We start from the raw sequence: 21,222 nt of genomic DNA, 5'->3' as shown, positions 1-21,222 counted from the left end.
GTTATCATTAGCTTCAACTCTGGTCGCTGTAGTTGTGTAACATCAACCTGAACAGCTAACTCCTGCTAGTTTTTACTCCGTTGTGTTTTATTACATAAACAGATTGATACACAGATAAACGTTTAATTACTTTATTTGGAAAATCTTGATATAGAGCAGCAGGTTATCCAGTATATATAATATGATGTTTGTTTAATTCAGCTGAAAAAATCAGGGGTCTGGTGATTTCCAAAACAAAAATCAAATCAGCACATATTTTCTCCACAGTTGTTACAATCCAACTGTATATGAATGTTTTACATTGCACAACATTACTGTAGCCATCATACCACAGTCTTCTCAGTTATCCAGTAACAATGGCATAAAACTAATAATGGGTCTGTATTTATTCTTTTTAAAGGCATCCCACACACATCTGATGTCAGGTCCAGAAACCTCCCAGCCTCTCATCCTGTAGCCTGCTCCTCAGACCTGGACCCTGCTCCTCACAGCATTTCCCCTGCCCCAGCTCGTCTTCTGCCTTTTCCCCAGTTCAATATCCCATTTCTATTACCCTCAATAAATGTATTTTCTTTCAGTTATGCCTCCTCGCCTCTGTGTCACATACTTAGAGTAACAAGCTTCAACTAACACTGAGTATCTAACTATGTAAGACTTTATACAATTTACAAATATGTTTGTGTACATTTTTGTTATTTCTATTGATATTGTGATTGTTCTGTTTTATACTGATAATAATACATAGATTAAGTAATTTTACTCTGCAATGATACATTGAAAAATGTTATTACAAACACCCATGTGTTATTTTCCATATTTATTTTAATTTTTCAGCAAACATGAGAAAAAAAGTAAGTTGAAACCTAAAAAGTGAAGTGAAGTAAGAAAAAACGTATAAAATTAGGGAAATACAGTCTGGGTGACAGATCTCCACACACAGCAGCTTGATATCTACTCTTCTGTCTGTAAGTGCTTCATGTTGGAGGGAATCTGCATCTCTGGCAGAAACACCAGGCTGGCTGAACCTGGACAGGGTGAGGTGATGCTGTAGGGTCACCAGGTAATGAAGACAGTAGGTTGAACATCATGCATGGGTCCCTCATCAGACAGCGTGTAGCAGCTGATGAGACTGCTCAAGGTCCAGGTCCTGAATTATCTCCTGAAATTAGAAAATTGTTAACATTTCATTAGTGTTCATAAATCAGATTTTATTATGGTCAGGTGCAGATTTCACATTATATGTAGAGGCAGTTTCAATCCAGAGGTAATGCTGTTACACTGATGTAATCTGGCCTTTGTGGAGGGAATGTATGAAATAATACAAGCAAGCAAAGCAACATACTTACTCAGCTGTAAGTCTGAGCCTGCAGCTACTGCTCGCCTGTAGCTCACCTGGTTTCAGGCTCATTGAACTGCTTGAACTCTGCCTCTTCCTCCCCCGCCCGGAACAGAGTTACACCATGCTAGTAATGACACATAAATAACATCAGACATATTTCCTGTAAACTTGGTATAAATATGTTATTTACTACAGGAGACGTATATCACGTTATTTCCCTCTAAATAACACTACGTTACTACTCCCGTCTATCTGCTCTTTTCTCTTCTCACATCATAACAGGATGAAACTAACTGATATTAATAATCTAAATAATGTCCGAGTAGGCTGCTGTATGAAGCTTTCTTCCCAGATCTTTTAATATGGTCAATAAACCGCATCACTAACGTGACATGTATCACCGATGTTAGAATAGACGTTAGTACTGTGAAGCTAGAGATATTTACAGCTTTAGCAGTAGCAGCAGAGTAAAAGCCATCACTCTTTATGAGTAAAGACCCTATTTGTACTACTGTAGAAGTTTGATAACAATCCAGGCATTATTAGTGGGGTAATTTACGAGATACTCTGGTGGGTCCGTTAGCGCCTGTACTAAGTCATTGGGCTGATGGCTCTAACTCCACTATTTTGCGAACAAATTTTTTTTTAAAAAGGGCTGAGGCGGTAATTAGATAGACCTCATGGTGCATATGACGCTAGGTCGAAATTATGCCGAACCATCGCTATAAATACTGCCAGGGTTATTATCACACTAACTACTTAAACACATGCTACTGTACTATCAGAGCAATAAATGCTGCTTCCCAAACTAAAGCTAACTTACCGTCCCGCAGCAGACGCTTCAGACTCCGCCATGTTGGTCAGCTTGCGCAGTGGTTACGTCCGTTACCATGACAATGCGTGTCCATGAACTTCGTGGGTGGAGCCCCAGAAGGAACCCGAAGGGGGGGTGGTTTTCACTCAAATATCAACAACTTTTCTCCTCGTTTCCCCCCACATCGCTTACTATACCTTCAAATGTTAAATCTTTTTATACACCACAAATCATACAACTACAATACAAAACAATACAATACAACAAAACTATGTATTTAGTCCACAGTAAACATGAATTAATCACTCAATTCAACTGACCTGACACAGTCAAATTTATGTATTTATTTTATTTCTACATTTATTTATTGCTACATTTCCACATGTTTTTATTTCTGTATTTCTGTCTCCATATGTTAATGAGGTGGGCGGTTCTAACATTAGTCTTAAGGTCTGTGTAGAGTAAGTATAATGAATACGTGTTCTGAGTTTGACATACCACAGAAAAGTGTGTTGTTAACCACCCTGCCAAATGTGAATGATCAAAAAAATCGGCAAACATGTGAAATTAGGCTTCAAAGTTGTGTAAAAATCAGCCCCTTTCTCTGCTCCCAAACGCTGTGGGAGTTCCCGCCGAGTCCGCTGAAGCCCCGCCCCCTACAGAGTGTCAGCTGGTTAATCAAAGTCACCACCTCTACCCTAAACATGGATGCTATTGCTGAGAGCTAGCTTGGTTAACTGACAAAATAGACAGACAGGAATCAGCCAATCACAGAAAAGTAGGCTAGTTTCTGCCCAGCAACAGGCTGTCAAGGTAAGTAGAGGTTCTACGGTTGCTACGGCAATTTGAGAATCTGCTTGGAAAAAATTCTCAAAATGCCTCAGAATTTGGCTTCTGACAAGGTCCCGAACAATTGTAAACTGTGAGAAAACCGTAACTCCTGTCCAAAAACCGAAAACACCGTGAGAGACACAGAAGCCGGCAGATTCTGACAGTGTTTATTTTATTCAGATACTCCTTAAAATGAGCGCGTAAGCTCAGTGCGAAGACAGAGTGAGATTCTTTTGAAAAAAAAAGACGATTACATTAGGGTCAATGGGGAGTGAGACAGGTATTGCCCCCGGTCTCGGCCCCCCCGTTTAAATTTTGTGCAGACCCCGCCTGTCAATGTCACATTTTATGAATCCCAACACCTATGTCTACATTTTGACAAAAAATTATTTGTCTCCTTTTCACGGTTTGGCCGTGAGCTCGAGTTAAAAATAAAAATTAAGTTCATATTTTACTGCTTCTCACACTCAAGCTAACTGACGCTTCCACTCTAACTTTGAAGAAAAAGTTATTTCCACTCCTCGTTTGACTGCTCATAGTTTGAAAAGTTTACATGTTATGTAAAAACAGTTTAGTTTACAAGTTTTCCTCCGTTATAAAGTTTGAATCACATTTCTACGTGCAGTTATGAGAGAGCTAGGTGACTCTGAAAAAAGGTGAAATTTTGTGGTTTTAAAAAAAAATTCCCATTCATTTTCAATGGAGAAATTTCCCGGTATTTTGGGAATAACTCTGGGAAAAATTGGATTCTGGACATTCTGAATAATAGCACCCATCTCCCGATCGAGCCGGTATTACTGCTGAGGGGAGTGCCTCGGAGCGTAGCACCCGTGGCACTAATAAGTATGGTGAAGAATAAGAGATGCCTCGGAGCATAGCACCCGTGGCACTAATAATAAGTATGGTGAAGATTAATAGATGCCTCGGAGCGTAGCACCCGTGGCACTAATAATAAGTATGGCGAAGACTAATAGATGCCTCGGGGCGAAGCCCGTGGCACTAATAATAAGTATGGCGAAGACTAATAGATGCCTCGGAGCGTAGCACCCGTGGCACTAATAAGTATGGTGAAGAATAAGAGATGCCTCGGAGCGTAGCACCCGCGGCAATAATAATAATAAGTATGGCGAAGATTAATAGATGCCTCGGAGCGTAGCACCCGTGGCACTAATAATAAAACAGTAGGCTTACTCTTTAATTAGTTATGTGTGGTGGTCCAGTCACAGCTTTAACTTATCTTAAAGCAAATGGTTATTATATTAACCTTAAACAGGCAGGAGTAGAAAATGAAATGTGAAAATTAATTCTGATGTCACAAGCTATCTCATTTGCACTTATATAAAAAAAGTGGTCATATTGGTAAACAACTGAATGTTTTATTGATAAAGAGAAGTGCTTTCCCTGGTCATTAATATCACACATACTAGTTTCTAAACTGATTTTTATCATTTCTGTCAAGGTATAGACCTACCAACAAGCTTCAATTCTACCAATCCAGTTCAGTTTTTCAACTAATAAGAAAAAGGACAAGGCACATACTATTGAACAACCACCTTAACCAATCATAATCCTAACAGTGTGTAAAAGTGTCTGTATATGCACGTTGAAAGTTATTTGCTCACTTTGTTTACTATATTGTATTTTCCCTTGGAAAATTAACAATTTTTAAACCTAAGTCTCATCACCTACTATATAATGTTTAATGACAGTAATTTGATTGCTATTATATACATAAGTAAATAGTCAACTGTATTGATATGAGGGAAATTTACACCAGCGCAAGAAACAAATCAGATAGGAAGATGAAAGATAAATATACACTACCGTTCAAAAGTTTGGAGTCACATTGAAATGTCCTTATTTTTGAAGGAAAAGCACTGTACTTCTTCAATGAAGATAACTTTAAACTAGTCTTAACTTTAAAGAAATACACTCTATACATTGCTAATGTGGTAAATGACTATTCTAGCTGCAAATGTCTGGTTTTTGGTGCAATATCTACATAGGTGTATAGAGGCCCATTTCCAGCAACTATCACTCCAGGGTTCTAATGGTACAATGTGTTTGCTCATTGGCTCAGAAGGCTAATTGATGATTAGAAAACCCTTGTGCAATCATGTTCACACATTTGAAAACAGTTTAGTTCGTTACAGAAGCTACACAACTGACCTTCCTTTGAGCAGATTGAGTTTCTGGAGCATCACATTTGTGGGGTCAATTAAACGCTCAAAATGGCCATAAAAAGAGAACTTTCATCTGAAACTCAACAGTCTATTCTTGTTCTTAGAAATGAAGGCTGCGAGAAATTGCTAAGAAATTGAAGATTTCCTACAACGGTGTGTACTACTCCCTTCAGAGGACAGCACAAACAGGCTCTAACCAGAGTTGAAAAAGAAGTGGGAGGCCGCGTTGCACAACTGAGCAAGAAGATAAGTACATTAGAGTCAATAGTTTGAGAAACAGCTCACAGGTCCCCAACTGGCATCTTCATTAAATAGTACCCGCAAAACACCAGTGTCAACATCTACAGTGAAGAGGCGGCTGCGGGATTCTGGGCTTCAGGGCAGAGTGGCAAAGAAAAAGCCATATCTGAGACTGGCCAATAAAAGAAAAAGATTAAGATGGGCAAAAGAACACAGACATTGGACAGAGGAAGACTGGAAAAAAGTGTTGTGGACGGATGAATCCAAGTTTGAGGTGTTTGGATCACAAAGAAGAACGTTTGTGAGACGCAGAATAAATGAAAAGATGCTGGAAGAATGCCTGACGCCATCTGTTAAGCATGGTGGAGGTAATGTGATGGTCTGGGGTTGTTTTGGTGCTGGTAAGGTGGGAGATTTGTACAGGGTAAAAGGGATTCTGAATAAGGAAGGCTATCACTCCATTTTGCAACGCCATGCCATACCCAGTGGACAGCGCTTGATCGGAGCCAATTTCATCCTACAACAGGACAATGACCCTAAACACACCTCCAAATTGTGCAAGAACTATTTAGAGCAGAAGCAGGCAGCTGGTATTCTATCGGTAATGGAGTGGCCAGCGCAGTCACCAGATCTGAACCCCATTGAGCTGTTGTGGGAGCAGCTTGACCGTATGGTACGCAAGAAGTGCCCATCCAACCAATCCAACTTGTGGGAGCTGCTTCTGGAAGCGTGGGTTGCAATTTCTCCAGATTACCTCAACAAATTAACAGCTAGAATGCCAAAGGTCTGCAATGCTGTAATTGCTGCAAATGGAGGATTGACTCTATTTTCTATTCATTTCACAACGTATGGTGGTGAATAAGTGTGACTTTTCATGGAAAACACAAAATTGTTTGGGTGACCCCAAACTTTTGAACGGTAGTGTATATATATATATATATAGATTAATCCAGTTAGGAAGCTACAATAGCATACCTTAGACTAGTGTGTATGAATGTAATGTATACATTTGCAAAATCAGTAGTGTAGTCCCCAAATATTGCAGATCAAAATGACATAGTAGATACCTTGATTCAATTTGTATATTTCAGTGTTCTGCATCTTTTCTGGTGTCCAGCCCAAACGGTGTGTGCAATTCAATAAAAAATATTAATAAAATAAAAATTATAATAACATAATAAGATATAATTGAATATAGCAAGTTGCGGAAGCATCAGCATACTAGTACTGCAGTAGTATGGAAATGATAAGACATAATAATTTTACACAATTGGGTAGTGTAGTAGTTATGCATTTAATGATCAACTGCCATAAGAGCAGTGATATCCAATGATTTTGCTATGTTCTGTAACTTTGAACAGAGTATGCTACAAAATATCCAAAGAATTTTAAACATTATTTTAAACACATTTATTTTATCATTCATTGTTTTCTAAATCAAAACTCTAAATTCCTAATCAAAATTCAAAGTAGTTTTTTTTATTAAAATATTATAAGATGTATAATTGTGACAATGTCATTATCCAATATGCACAAACCAGTGCTGCCATCAAATAATAAACATATGTGAAAGAAATATAAAAATATCAGTCCACAGAAATACACCATCTGAGTGTAATGATTACTTAATGTAATGTAACTTAATGCAAATGTTATTTAATGTAAAGCGACAGACTGACTCTCTAAAGACACATACTGCTATGTTGTAGAGGCAGAGAGGGTAAGAGAAAGGTAGACTGAATAAAAAGGTCTTCACTTACAGTACCAGTTTGGACAGACTTTCTCATTCAAGTGAAAGAGAACTTTTGACTGGTTCTGTATAATGAAAAAACAAATGCATTTGACCTCAAGCTGAATATAGTGTTGCATCAAAATTCACCAGGGTATATTCCCAGAGCACTGTAATGGTGTAAAGCATTTTATTATTGGCTACTCTGGGATCGCATACGAGGTAGGTAATTGGATTACCTTTGAGCAACTTTCAAGCCTCTGCAAGTTGATTTTCATAGGTGCCTGGAAGGAAGGAAAGCAATTATAGCAATTGCAAGCCATGTCTCTGCTTTGAAAAATAATTGCTAACATTGTACACAGGATTTGTTGATATTAGTATGAATCTGCAAAACCATAAAGTAATTACTGTTAAGAGTCCAATTTTGACTGAAGGCAAAGAGGGCCAACTGGGCCTTAAAGACACATTACAGAGTATGATGTGCAAAATGTCGTTACAATTTCTTTACAGATTGCCACTGAATTTGGTACAGACATCCTCAAGTTGAATCGAGTAGTGGTGCTATCAACCAGCCAAAGTGTTCAGTTGTCCATCAGTTTGTATGTTCCTCTAAAATCAATTACTGTATTAGGTTATATATATTGTAATAAATCATTGTTATTTTTAATTCTCATTCACATTAATCTTGCATATTCATAGATTCTGGATTTTATAATAATGGGGGAATTCAGATTTGAATGAGGTAATTAGACTTTTTTGTGGAAAAAACATATCAGACAGATTTTATTATTCTAAGCAGAGGCTTTTATATAACTTACAACATGTCTGAAGGGCATATTTAAATCTTAAAAGGGCAACATAAACAATAACAAACAAAGGCAATATGAAAGTAATTACGATATAGATATGTAAGTGCTGTACAGTATACATAAAGTATATTGCAATATCATCTAATACTATCATGACATCTGGTGGTAACACCTTGTTACTGCATTATTTGTATCACCTGCGTGGTCACACTGTATTGACTTAAATGATTCAGAGAGAGAGAAATTATCAGTCTATATACATTTTATACACTATGTGTATACGCTATGTATACATTACCTGACATGTGAATGATAAGAATACAAAAAGTTGTGCAAAATATGAGCAGAAATAATGGTTCTTGTGGATGTAACTATAGTTATATAGGTGAAGAAAAGGAATATAAAAATAAATTAAATATGCATTAACATTACCTGACCTGACCTGGAGAAAGTCATTCATGCCTTCATATAATTCTGCCTCGATTATTGTAACTCATTATACTTTGGGATCACTCAGTCTAGTTTATCCTGCCTTTAACTTATTAGAAATGCAGCAGCGAGCGTTCTGACAAGATCAAAAAAGAGAAAACCACTTTACTGCCATTGTTGCCTCCCTACACTGGCTGACTATAATTCTACGTATTGTATAATACTGAATATTTCACTGCATACACAGTGCTGGAAATGTGTTTCATACGTGTGCTCCAGTGGCGATTTTAGACCCTTTTTATGGGTGCTCAAGAACCCCTAAATTTGATCTAAGCACCTCTAACAATAAGTCAATTATTACTGTATTTTTTCCCTCAAACTTATTTTATACAACTTTAATTATTTTTGTGAGCCTGTCTGTTAGAGATGGGACAAACACTTATGCTACAGGTTCAAATGGTTTCATTTTAGCAGGTTTAATGTACTTTTGATAGTTCATTAATATAATCTTTCCCTCAGGGTTCATTAAAGGTCTGATCCTAGAATCGCCCCTGGTGTGCACACATAATCTCCATCTTCAATATAAGTATAATAATGATAATGATAATGATGATAATAATAAGAAGAAGAAGAAGAAGAAGAAGAAGAAGAAGAAGAAGAAGAAGAAGAAGAAGAAGAAGAAGAAGAAGAAGAAGAAGAATCACTCCGACCCGCCAGGTGGCGCTGTCAGGACATCTTCACCACCTGTTGACCAATCAGATCGGTGTCCGGCAGTTTGAACCAGAACAAGACGCGGGTACAGCGCAGCAGCACAGCCCTCTATGAAACACACAAAAAAGATGTTTTTAAACTTCTAATTACATTTCACGTTACGTTTCAATGAGGTCTGTCGATAACACCGTTGATAGTTTTATCAGCACAGCACAGTTAGCAAAGGTCGAGCTTTCTGGCTGAACTTGATGCCGCTGTCATTTCAAACATGGAACCACGGAAGCCGTTATATCTGAAGACGTATGGCAGGCAGAGGCGACAGATGTCGGCCTGGATTTCACCTGACCACCGCAAACAGGCCTTCGACAGCACTGGCTCATCGGAAGGAGATATCTCCGTGTTTGAACCCGCAAAACTGACGATCACAAGGTAGGTTTAAGTCCAGCCCGAGCCTCTCATGTGTGTTGCAGCACCAGTCACAATGAGAACACTTTCTCTTTAACTGAATGTGTCCAGACTTTAGGACATCATTCCTCCTGTTAATATATTGTCTTCTCATTCATTTACTCACTACTTAATCTCATATTGCATTTTTAAATGGGCAGTACATTTACACAGGCAGGTTTGAGGGTAATTGTAAGTTAGATGACAATCACAACCAGGACACAAAATGTTGATGCCAAAAGTTGATGCACATAACTGGTAGGTTTGCTTCAGTCACCAACAAAAAAAAAAGCTGTTTCAGTTTTCATGTAGTAGAATTAAGGCTTGAAAAAGTAGGGCAAGATATACATGAACTTGCTTACAAAATATAACTTTAGTCTGTTCTTTTTTGGTAGTATGGCATGATCTAATCAAGTGTCAATATATAAAATCAATATACCAAGAGGTATCTGTTTCAAACATCCATTATTAATAAGGCTCTATGTCAAGTACAATAAACCCTGACTGGTGAAGTGTCATCAGTTTAAATAAAACAAAAAACAAAACATAAATGTTCAAAAGTCTAAAGTTATAAAAAAAAAGGTGGAAGCAGTTTTAATCAGGCCAATTTTTTAGCATTTATTTCTTTAAATACTTTATATTCTTGTTCTCACCATCTTTAACATCACATCCATTCTTCTCATGTTTTTATCTGTTTTTCATGTCTTAGAGGGAGGAAGACTAGTGTTGCTAATCGTAGAGCTGTCCGTCCTGCCAAGAAGAAGGCCATGTTATGTCTGCGTGAGAAGAGCAGTAATGAGGAGAATATCAGCGCCGAAGAAAACATCTTCATCCCCTCTCCTCCCTGTCCTCAACCTGCCCAGCAGAGCAAGAAAACCAGGTTTTTGGTCAATTAATACATTGTTATTAATTTAATTTATTTAATTATTTAAAATCCATTATTTATCAGGCTCTACTTCAAGTACACAAACCCCTGACTGGCGAAGTGCCGTCAGTAAAAAAAACAAAAACAAAACATCAATCATTCAAACGTGTGAAGATGTGAAATACACCGAAGAATACACAAACACAAACAAACAAAGCCACTGGGCCTAGAATATTACACAAATTAAATAATTCAGCGCCTGAAATAACCAACTAATCATTAGCTAATTACCATTTATGTGTGAATATTTTCCTGATAGTCTTGCTCTCATCATCCTTAATATCACATCCGTTCTGCTCCTCATGTTCTCTTCCCTTTTTCATGTCTTAAGAGTGAGGAAGACTAGTGTTGCTAGTCATAGAGCTGTGCATCCTGCCAAGATGAATGCCATGTTATGTCTAACCGAGAAGAGCGATGATGAGGAGAATATCAGCGATGAAGAGAATGTCTTCGTCCCCTCTCCTCCCTGTCCTCAACCTGCCAAGCAGAGCAAGAAAACCAGGTCTGTGAGCTCAAAAGCAGCTGGCAGCTTTATTTTTTTATGAATAAACATTTTTTGCAAAGTAAACCTTTAGTTATCACTCAATTTGTGATTCTTTTACATGGTTATTAATATGTTGTCCATACCTTGGTTGAAAAGATATCCTTGATGTGCTTGACAAATGTCTTATAGTTTTCTTACGGACATGCTTGCTCATTCTTCATATGCATACTTGCTCATCTGTTGGTTTTAATCTTTTCTTAATTATTAGGGAAAGAAAGACGAGTGTTTCTAGCGGTAAAGCAGACCGTCCTGCCAAGAGAAAAAACAAACGCCTGACAGAAAACTACAGCGATGAGGAGAATATCGAGCCTCCCCCTCCTACCCAACGTCAGCCTGCTCAGCAGAGCAAGACAACCAGGTATGTGCACAAACAAGCAGCTGGTATGGGTAGAACATTTCATGAAAGTCGAAAGGATTGTCTGCAGGAGTTATCCGAGACAAGAAAGTGCAGAGAAATATCCATATGAAGACTGTCAGCTTGTTTTGATGTTTTTCTGCCCCTAAAGTGGCCAAAGACCAAATAAATTGAAGTTTAGATATCAGGCAGAGAAAAAACAAAATCAGCATTTTTGAGTTTTCTCAATATTTCAATTTATCATTCAAATAGCCAGTTAACTTGTCTTGTACTATAAGGTAAAGCTTTCGAGAAGACAAACAATGCATTTTGGAATGTATGACATTGATCATTGATAATTAAGCAAGTATTGAATATGACAAATGACAAGTGTCCAATTGGATTTTTGTATTACTGAGAGGGAGTACCTTCTGTATTATATTTTTTTGATGTCCTGTAGATTTTCCTGACCTACTTGCTTATTCACCATATCCCTTCTTTCTAATCTTTTTAATAACCTTTTTTCTTTATTTTTAGAGAGAAGACAAGTGTTGACAGTGGTCGAACAGTCGGTCCTGTCAGGGGGAAAAAAACATCGTTTCTGACAGAGAACAGCAGTGTTGAGGAGAATATCAGCATACCCCTGCCTTCCTTTACGCAGCCCGCTCAGCCGAGCAAGACAATAAGGTCTGTGCCCAAACAAGCATGAGCAGGGCACGTAATGAAAACACATAAGAATATGTTTAGGAATGAGGATCAATGGCATTTTATCGAATTCAGGTCTACTGCGTTTTGCTGTTGTTTGTGGTTGCGCTACTCGCCTTTCTCTCTGTGGTTAAGAGCAGTTGGGGCTCAGTAGAGTGTGACGGCCTCATGGCCTCTAACCTAAATTCTGATTGGTTGTCTTACAAGCAGTTATAATTCAAAGTGCTGGTGTCGACCCACTGAAATCTGTAGGAAAAGAAAGTGGAATAAAAGCTTCATGAGTAAAAAGCCAAAAAGAGTAGTTTGTTTATGTAATCTGCGCAAAAGATAGACAGATACTAAATGTTGGAAAATAAAACACCTTTACTTGTGGTTGTACATTGGCGTTATTTATGTGTTTTTGATATGGATGCCTGGATTTTTATATGCTGATACCGCTAGGGGGTCATTGGGATCGCATCAATTATTTGATAAAGTTTTTTTGTCTGTATTTGTGGAATGATCTTTGTCTCTGTGTGTCGACAGGAAAAGCAGGCTCGTCTCTGTCCCAAAAGCCTTGATGAGACGGAAAAGGCAGCATGACTCAACCACCAGCGAGAGTGAGGAAGACTCAAGGTCTTCTTCAAAATCTCACAAAACTTCAGTTCAAATGAAAAGAGCCTCTAAGTAAGTATTCATACAGCCAGTGTGTTGGTCCCGCTGTTAATTAGCTGAAGTGTGTGTTACACAAATGTCCTCAGTAATTGCTGTAACAATTAACTCTTTCCCCCCTTTTCTTCTCTTTCCTCAGTGTTCATCCTCCTTCCACGGGCCGCTTTGTAACCCGCCGCAGACGTGCTGTTTCCACCAAATCCAAATTCCCTAAAGCGACTGTCGGTGTACTTGACTCTTCAGATGACTTTACTTCTGCAGGAGGAGCCCTCTGTGGCAGTGGAGTTAGTCGGCCTTCCAAGAGGAGGAGGGTCCCCCCGCCAAGTTTGGTTTCAAGTTTGGAGAAGTTGGTGAATGCTGCAGGGACATGCAGCTTTGCCACTAACCCTTTCCGAGAGATATCCCTCAATGAGTCAGCAGATCACAGCCTTGGACCCGGCTCCAGGAAACCCATCTTCTGCTCCACACCATCAGCAACCTCCTTTAGCAAAAGGCCACACGTTAAACCTTTTCCCATCAATGATCAGTCCTCTCCTCCGTCCATGTCAGTAAGCTGTATCGGTCTCTTGAGCACATTCCAAGAAGACCTGGATTCACCAGGACAACCACACACTACACCACCCCTCAAGCAGTCGAGCCTCAGTGAGAAACAACTGGGCCTGCATTACAATGAAGAACCCTCGGGTGAATTGTCTTTGCAGGTGAAGGACAGGAATAAGACGAGCAGCTGTAGCGAGATAGCCAAAAGCTACGGTGAAGACTCAAACACCAAGAATAGTAGGACATTACCAAGTCTGAATACACTCTTTACAGACAGTGAAAGCAGCAGTCGTTTTGTGTCGGCAGCAGGAGGGTTAGAGTGGCTCATAGAGGCTCTTAAGGGGCAATGTTTGACGTGGCGCTGCACAGTGGAGCTGGAGAGATTAGAAAACCTCTTTGTGACTCAGCTTTGCAGTGAAACAACCTACTCATCCTGTTTGGGGCATTCAAGCTCAGACCACATCCAGCCAACAAATGAACATTCGCAGCCTGTGGACAGTGGTCACACTGTCGACCCTTTGTCATCTTCAAAACCACCATTTTGTCTTCATTTATCTGTGAATAACAATTCAACCAGTAATCATTCACAGGCAGTAAATGGTTTTGAGTCTTCAGTGACCAACAGTCAAAGCACTAATCTTTCACAGTCAGTTGACTATAAGCAGTCAGCCGAACTCTCATCAGAAGTGGAATCCAGCATGGAGCAGTCAGCATCAGTTCTTCATCCTGAGTCTACCCACTGCATCGACAGCAGTGTTGACTTCGTCAGGGACACACAGTCATCAGCCGACAGTCCCGAGAAAACATTGTCTACTGCAGAGGAGGCCGTAGCTGTAAAGAGCAAATGTCTTACTAAAAAATGCACAATTCAGCTCAAAGCAATGGCTTTGTCACAGCAGACTGTTCAGCAGCCTAAATGCTTCAGAAAGGCAGGTTTGGCTTGTAAGTCTGTTAATGCAGATGCAAATGAGTCAGAAAATGACTGCACACATAACACTGAGGATACTGAAGATCTGGAACGTTCAAGAGGAATCGCTGAGAGAATGATGGTCGTTAGACAGTTGACAAACAACAGCGCAGTCGCTCAGACACAATCGAATGAGTTGGAGATACTCAGGATGACGCTGAAGGAGAAATGTCTAACTAACAAACTCATTGTTGAGACAAAGAATTTAACTTTGCCTCAGTTAAAAGAAAATCTGCAGCTTAAATCCCCCACAGCTGTGTCAGACTCAGCCAGTTATGGCCAGACAAAGAGCGACCACCAGTCTGAGAGTGACACTAATCACTGTAAAGGAGGCGCTGCCGCTGTAAATGTCAGTATGAAAAAGAGGGGCTCAACTAGCTCTGGGAACGATATCAGCTCGGACAAAGACGTAAAAAACTCCAGTGCCGTTCTCCCTAAAAGAAGAAAGACCTCTGTTGCTCCTAAAGAAAAGAAAAGGAGGAGCAATTCCACTTCCACCGACCGACCGGGGACAACCAGGAAGGCGTGTGTGAGCGGTCTGAGCGTGAGTCGCTGGAAAAGTAATAACGGTGCCAGCGCACACATGTTCAAGAGCAGGACTGTCCAGAGAGGCAGTAACAGGGCTGTGGACTGCAGCATCAGCGAGCTGATCTCCACTCAACACAAACCGGGACAGGTGAGAACAGCATCCACACGAGCACAATACTGCTGAAGCATTATGTCCATTTATTGAACGTCCATTGATTGATCACTTTATTGATAACAGTTTTGGTAATTTGTAAGTGATTGTCAGTGAAAATAAGCAACTTTTCAACTAAATTATTTTTCAGTTAGATGACAGAAAGTGAAGTAGATTGAGTTATTATGAAAGTAGTTATAAGCTGCAGCCCTTTAAAGCAGATGTACACCTGCAGTAATTAACCGCCATATTCTGTCCTGGTGCCTCGACCACAGGGCTGTGATTGGTTGTCAAGGGAAAATTCAGGTCAGTCAGATGTCGGGCGCTTAAAATTCATCAGCAAGGTCTCAATTAATAATGGAATTTCTAAAGCATTTTTACGTTTTTGATATTTTTTATATTCCTGGTAAAAAGGACCTTCAGCAACACTTTCAAAAATATATCACTAAATGTTTCTTCCCGTGGTTTTATGTGTCAAATGTTTTGTATTATCTGCGACCTTGTTAGTGTATAGAGCATCATTTCGACTGAAAGGTTTATTATACACAGAAAATCAGAGAAAAGATTAAGTTTCTGGGTTAATAAGAGAGTATCAGTGATTTTTACATTACGATGCTACATGATGTAATGTTCAAGTCAGACTGTAGTAAATGTTTGGTTCACATGAATTATTTAAAAAAAAAAGAGCTTCCTAATTTTCTCCAGTGGTGTCAACACTTACGTCCATCGTAATAGTTTGTTTGAGATACCCTCATCTAAGATTCAAGTCAGCACCCTCATGTAATGGTAGTCAATGGATTATTTTTAGCACAATTTAAATGACATTAGTTTAGTAAAAAACTAAACCACAACAGTGTCCTGGTAGAAACTTTCATATTTCTTTTTTATGATCAGAGAAAAAGTAATTCAGAACTAGAAAGATGACAGTAAAGTGTGTGGATAATTCTCACTAACTACGAGAACTGCGCAGGTTTTCTGTGTTGAGTGTTTATTTTTCATTGCTTTCAGCTTCACAAACAGAATTCATTCCTCTCAGTCTTGGCAAGCTCTCAAAACCTGAGCAAATAAAAACTAAAAATGTCCGCATGGCAACGTATCACTAAAGGTAAGTCATACTCATTGACAAACTATGATATCCATCCTGTGTGTAGGAGCTGTTTGGGACTACCATGAATTTCACCACCCCGATGAGAGTGAGTCGGCTCAACTTCTCATCTCTGTTGGCTGACCTCACACCGAACACCCACACCTGGAGCCGCCTCAAAGCTGCTCTCTCTGTTCATCGCAAAGGCATGGGTAATATAATTTTCTCTGCAATCAGTCACAAAGAACAGTGTCCTTATTTGATCTTTATTCTGCTCGCTCTAGTGTTTTAATTCTGCCTCTTTCTCCTCATTTCCTCTCTTCAGTGCTACACACTCCGAGTAGTTTACATCCGTCAAGGCCAGGTACTCTTGGCCCAGGGGAGCTAGCAGACCTCAGCCAGGATCTCTTTGCCTCTCCTCTGCGGTCGCCGCTTTCCAAACACCTCCAGTCACAGCTGCAGAGCTTCAATTCTCTGGTATGAAAACACATCTGCAGCTATGAGAGCGCCCATAATGCAAACGCCACATACAGGATGACTTTGAAGAAGCCACATGCAGCTACGACTTAGTTTTCAGTGTGTTTTTGTGCCTTACGATTATGTCAAGTGTACATTTATCCAGTATGAGCTGGTATGTGTGGGCTGCTTACTATCTGCCACATATGTACAAAAACAAACAGTTTGCGGACGGACAGTCCATTATAGACACGATTGCACTACTTCATTGTCGCTGTGCTCTACATATTGTAATACTTGTAGTTTGACTGCATGTGGATCTCATACAAACATTTTAGAAATATCTTTCCTGTTAATGCCTGTAACAGCCTCTCTCTCGTCTTCTCATACAGGTTGCGTTTGAGAATGCAGATCTGTCGGATGCAGAGAAGGTGTATGCAGAGTGCGGCCAGCAGGGCCCTCTTTCCTGGGAGGAGTGTATTCTCCCTGAGCGTATGAAACGGTGTGTGAAGATCGGTGAGGGGACCTTTGGTGAGGTCTTCTCCACCACCAACGCCTCAGGAGACACGGTTGCTCTCAAAGTACGTGTGTGTGTCTGTGCTGTGCTGCCTTTAGAGCTAACTTTATGATGTATAGTGTGTATATAAACAGAACCATATTGCATCCAAACTGTACCTTTATTTCAGTTCCCAGTATTCAGTGTGATACACTAAACAAATGTGTGAATATTCAGTAGTAAAACAGTGTTTCTTGTTCTGACAGATCATTCCATTGGAGGGCAGTGAGAAGGTGAACGGAGAGGACCAGAAGACCTTCGGAGAGATTCTTCATGAGATTATTATTTCAAAGTAAATACTAGTTATTTGTGCAGTAACATATTTTTATACTAATGTAAGTGACAGCAAATGAAGACTCTATTTGTAACCCTTATGTTTTGTGGCAGTTCACAAATTCTCAATGTCCCAGTTTAATGGTACCTAGTATGCATTGAGTTGAGACATCAGGTTTTTGGGGAATTTTTTTTTTAATGCTTTTAACAGCTGGTCAACACAAACTAAACATCACTGATGTGTTCTTCCACCAGGGAGCTGAGCAGCCTAAAAGAGAAGCAGCAGAACCAGACTCACGGTTTTATTGGACTCAATGAGTAAGCACTCACTAACCCTAACCCTTGTTTGTTATTGTCTTTTTTCTGCTTGTGCCTCAGTGGTTTTAATTAGGGCTGCAACTGACAATTATTTTCATTACTGATTTAAACTGTGGGTTGTTTTCCCAATAAATCGATCAGCCATTTAGTCTTAAAAAATCAGTAAATGATGAAAAATGTCCAAGCTTACTAATCATTGTACCTCTTTAACGTGATTTGACTTTTCTGATGTTCGCTCACAGTCTCCACTGCGTCCGAGGATGCTACCCTCCAGATTTCATGAAGGCCTGGGACACCTTCGACCAAAAGAAATGTTCTGAGAATGACAGACCAGGTTAGTGAGAGAAAAAAGCATATTCAGATTTGTTTCACATTAAATTTACACTCCCTGATGGAGAGAATCACAGTATGTTTGAGGCTGCAGTGGTTAACGGAACTAAAATAAGTCCCTCTTTATTTGAAATTGTCTATTACCAGATGCTCTGACTTTAATGAGGGACAAAAATCTATCTGTCTGTGATCAGACAATATTTGTCTTTTTCACTGTATCTCTCTTCATTTCCTCGCATAGATTTCTTTCAGCATGATCAGTTATTTATTATTCTGGAGTTTGAGTTTGGAGGCGCCGACCTGGAGAACAGCAATGGAACGGTACGCACATATCAAAGTAGCATAAAACGGCACTTCTTTACATTACAGCATTCTGCCGTGACGATGAACAGTCATCAGTCTTGTCAGGGATTGCTCAAAATGCCTCAAAACGTACAAAAGGTGAAGCTATTACACAGAGACATAAGTCAGGCCTTTTTGGAATGAATGTTGAAACTGTGTGTGTCTGTTTGATTTTTGACTTTGTAAGTTTGAATATTTGTCAGTTTCTGTTCTTTATCCAAAGTTTCATGTACTGTCTTCAAACACAAGCATTGCACTCTCATTACACAAACTTGCAGACTTGCCATGAAAATGTGCTCAAATATTAATGAAGAGACTGCATGCATTAAAATAATAGTGTCTTGAATTGTGTCCTCTGCAGAAATAATTAGGCTTAGGTGTACTAACTAGGAAAAAATGCAGGCAACTGTATCTTCTAATTATTAGCTTATAACTTGACTTTATTTGATTGGTGTGAAAGTGCAAACGCAGCCTTTAACTGAACCCTTTCTTCTGTCCTCCAGCTGGCATCTTTGGTGGTGGCAAAGAGCATTCTTCATCAAGTTACTGCGGCCTTGGCTGTCGCTGAGGTGCAGCTAAACTTCGAACACAGGTAGACACACACATACACATTCGCAAATGATTGTACCTGTGATTGGACACACCAAACAGGACGATGCTACATATATTTTAAGTCTTTAAAAAAATGTCTGCAAATGTCTTCTTCTTCTGCTTGATCAGCCATTCAAAACTCAAAGATATTCAATTTCCTATCATACATTCAAATAAAACTGAGTGTATTTAGCCCTTTTTCGGTGAAACCGATCAGATTGTTTGCAGAATCAGTGAATAACAACTTTCATTTGATATTTTTAATAAAATGTTGGCTTAAATACAGAACCAAATATATAAATATCATAAACTTGTACACAGCAGGAGGGAAATGTCGCATTCAGAACAAAAGGTGTGGGTAGTGGTGGTGTGGGTATGATGGATGATTTGTTGCTGTCTTGTAACAGGAACTTTATCTCTTTGTGCTTTTTTCTGTAGGGATCTTCACTGGGGCAACGTGCTGGTCAAAACAACCAAGCAAAAGAAGGGGAGCTTCCTCCTAAATGGAACGACCCACTCTGTGGAAACCAAAGGAGTGCTTGTGCGCATCATTGACTATTCTCTCTCCAGACTAGAAATCGGTCAGATGTTTTTCCACCCACCACCTCCCACTCGCTTGTTCTCATATTTTTAGTCTCTTTTTATCTACAGCTGAATTAATCGGATTTTGTTGAAAAGCATTTATGTTTGTCCTCCTCAGATGATCTGACTGTATCCTGTGACATTTCAACGGATGAGGAGCTTTTCATGGGCCAGGGAGATTACCAATTTGATATCTACAGACTGATGAGAAAGGAGAATGGGTCAGTGCATTTATGGATCGGTTTAAATAGTTTCTCTGTGCCACAGAGCGACATGGAGCAGTACAATAAGAACTACACCTTTTTATAGGAAAAGAGAGCCAAGTGAATTACTCCTTGATCTGAGTTTGTCCTTAATGAATTAAGTATGTTGTCCACATATCAGCTGATTAGTAAGAAATCCTAAATCTTTCCTTAGTTTTAGCATACATCTATGATTTTAGGGATGTTTTGATAAAAGGTATACAAAAATGTAAATTCCCCATCTGACATTGATATTCCTTTGATTTCTCATTCTGACACGTTCTGGCGGATCATCCTGCTCATTCACAATATTAAACTGACATCTCAGAATGATTGTGCTCATGTTTATTGATCTTTTTTTCTTCTGTCTGTCTCAGTAATAACTGGAGTAACTACCACCCCCATACCAACGTGCTGTGGCTCCACTACCTGTGCTCCAAGCTGCTTTCTATGAAGTACCGGGGAACAGGAGGGAAGGCTGCCAAGGACGTGCGAGAGGAGCTCACTCGTTTCTATGACAACGTCCTCCAGTACAGCTCTGCTACTGAAGCGCTGCAAAGCTGCTCCATGTTTCAGTAGCATGTGGAAAAGCTCACATGCAGGCTGTTCTTTTTGGGTTTTTTTAAATAATAAGGTGGCATGTATCTGGGTCATCTCTAGTCCGCTTCCTTTTTTCAGCAGCCTGCCAGTCGCCCCGGACGACCTGAGATATGTAAAGACACGGTTATTGATCCTGGCATAGATGAAGGTCACTCAGTGTACAGAATATACAGACCTGTCGTATGAGAAAGGAATTAAAATGACCTTTTGAAAATAATGTATTCCTAAATAATAAAATAAAATGTGTTAATGCTGCTTTTTTATGCCTGTTCTTGCATAGGCTGCTTAATATGTTATAACTGATAAGGTATATGTGATTTTTATGCATCTCAAGCATAAATGCAGACTTTTTTTTTTCATTTAGATTATTCCTAAAATGTTCATTGACAGAAAAACTGCTAACTTTATTGTTTTATTAACACATGAAGGAAACATTAAAAATGTTCTCTGGTTTCAGCTTCTCAGATGTTTTGATTAAGTGTAAATTGGAAATCTTTGGAGTATTTGAGGACTGTGTCGGTTGGACTAACAATTTAAATCATCATCTTGGGCTCTGAGAAATTGTAATGAATGATTTTCACTATTTTCTGACATTTAATAGACAAAATGAAAAAATAAATGGCTAATTGCTTCCTTATGAATATGATGGTAAGTGGCAAATAACAAACCACTATTACAGATACCAGCCATAATATGTAAATTGTGAAATGTGGACTAATGAGAATCCAGAAAAACTAGAATCAGATCTCAATAATCATGTCAAAATGTCATGTGATTTGGACACGCAGGTGGTCGAGTGGTTAGAGCGCATGCCACATACGTTTAAATTCCCCTACTATTAATGAACTGTCAGAGGTTTATCCATACCTTTCAATACTTTGGCAGCTATCACTTTTATACCTTATGGGTGGTTTAGGCATTGTGGACAATACTGCAAATCAATGAGTAGGACTGCTTTGTGGAAATTATACCTA

At 39.2% G+C, this 21,222-nt stretch overlaps 1 protein-coding gene and 1 long non-coding RNA gene across 2 annotated transcripts; one reads left to right on the top strand and one right to left on the bottom strand.

The window, feature by feature from the left end:
- Nucleotides 1-804: 804 nt before the first annotated feature.
- LOC133993870 (uncharacterized) lies at nt 805-2,204 on the bottom strand. The gene is made up of 3 exons (XR_009927082.1): nt 2,163-2,204; nt 1,347-1,463; nt 805-1,159 (listed from the first exon to the last, which is right to left on the bottom strand). It is a non-coding gene; the product is annotated as an uncharacterized LOC133993870 (long non-coding RNA).
- Nucleotides 2,205-16,166: 13,962 nt separating this feature from the next.
- haspin (histone H3 associated protein kinase) lies at nt 16,167-20,227 on the top strand. The gene is made up of 11 exons (XM_062425862.1): nt 16,167-16,170; nt 16,284-16,435; nt 16,807-16,995; nt 17,177-17,262; nt 17,499-17,561; nt 17,804-17,895; nt 18,133-18,212; nt 18,737-18,825; nt 19,263-19,405; nt 19,525-19,627; nt 20,026-20,227. The coding sequence occupies exons 1-11, from the start codon at nt 16,167-16,169 to the stop codon at nt 20,225-20,227; spliced, it is 1,203 nt and encodes a 400-aa protein (XP_062281846.1).
- The last annotated feature ends 995 nt before the right edge of the window (nt 20,228-21,222 follow it).

The sequence above is a fragment of the Scomber scombrus genome, chromosome 2 (genome assembly GCF_963691925.1).
Source record: "Scomber scombrus chromosome 2, fScoSco1.1, whole genome shotgun sequence".
In the NCBI taxonomy this organism is placed as follows: domain Eukaryota; kingdom Metazoa; phylum Chordata; class Actinopteri; order Scombriformes; family Scombridae; genus Scomber; species Scomber scombrus.
The sequence above is the reverse complement of the archived record's forward strand: the minus strand, read 5'-3'. Positions and strand labels throughout refer to the sequence as shown.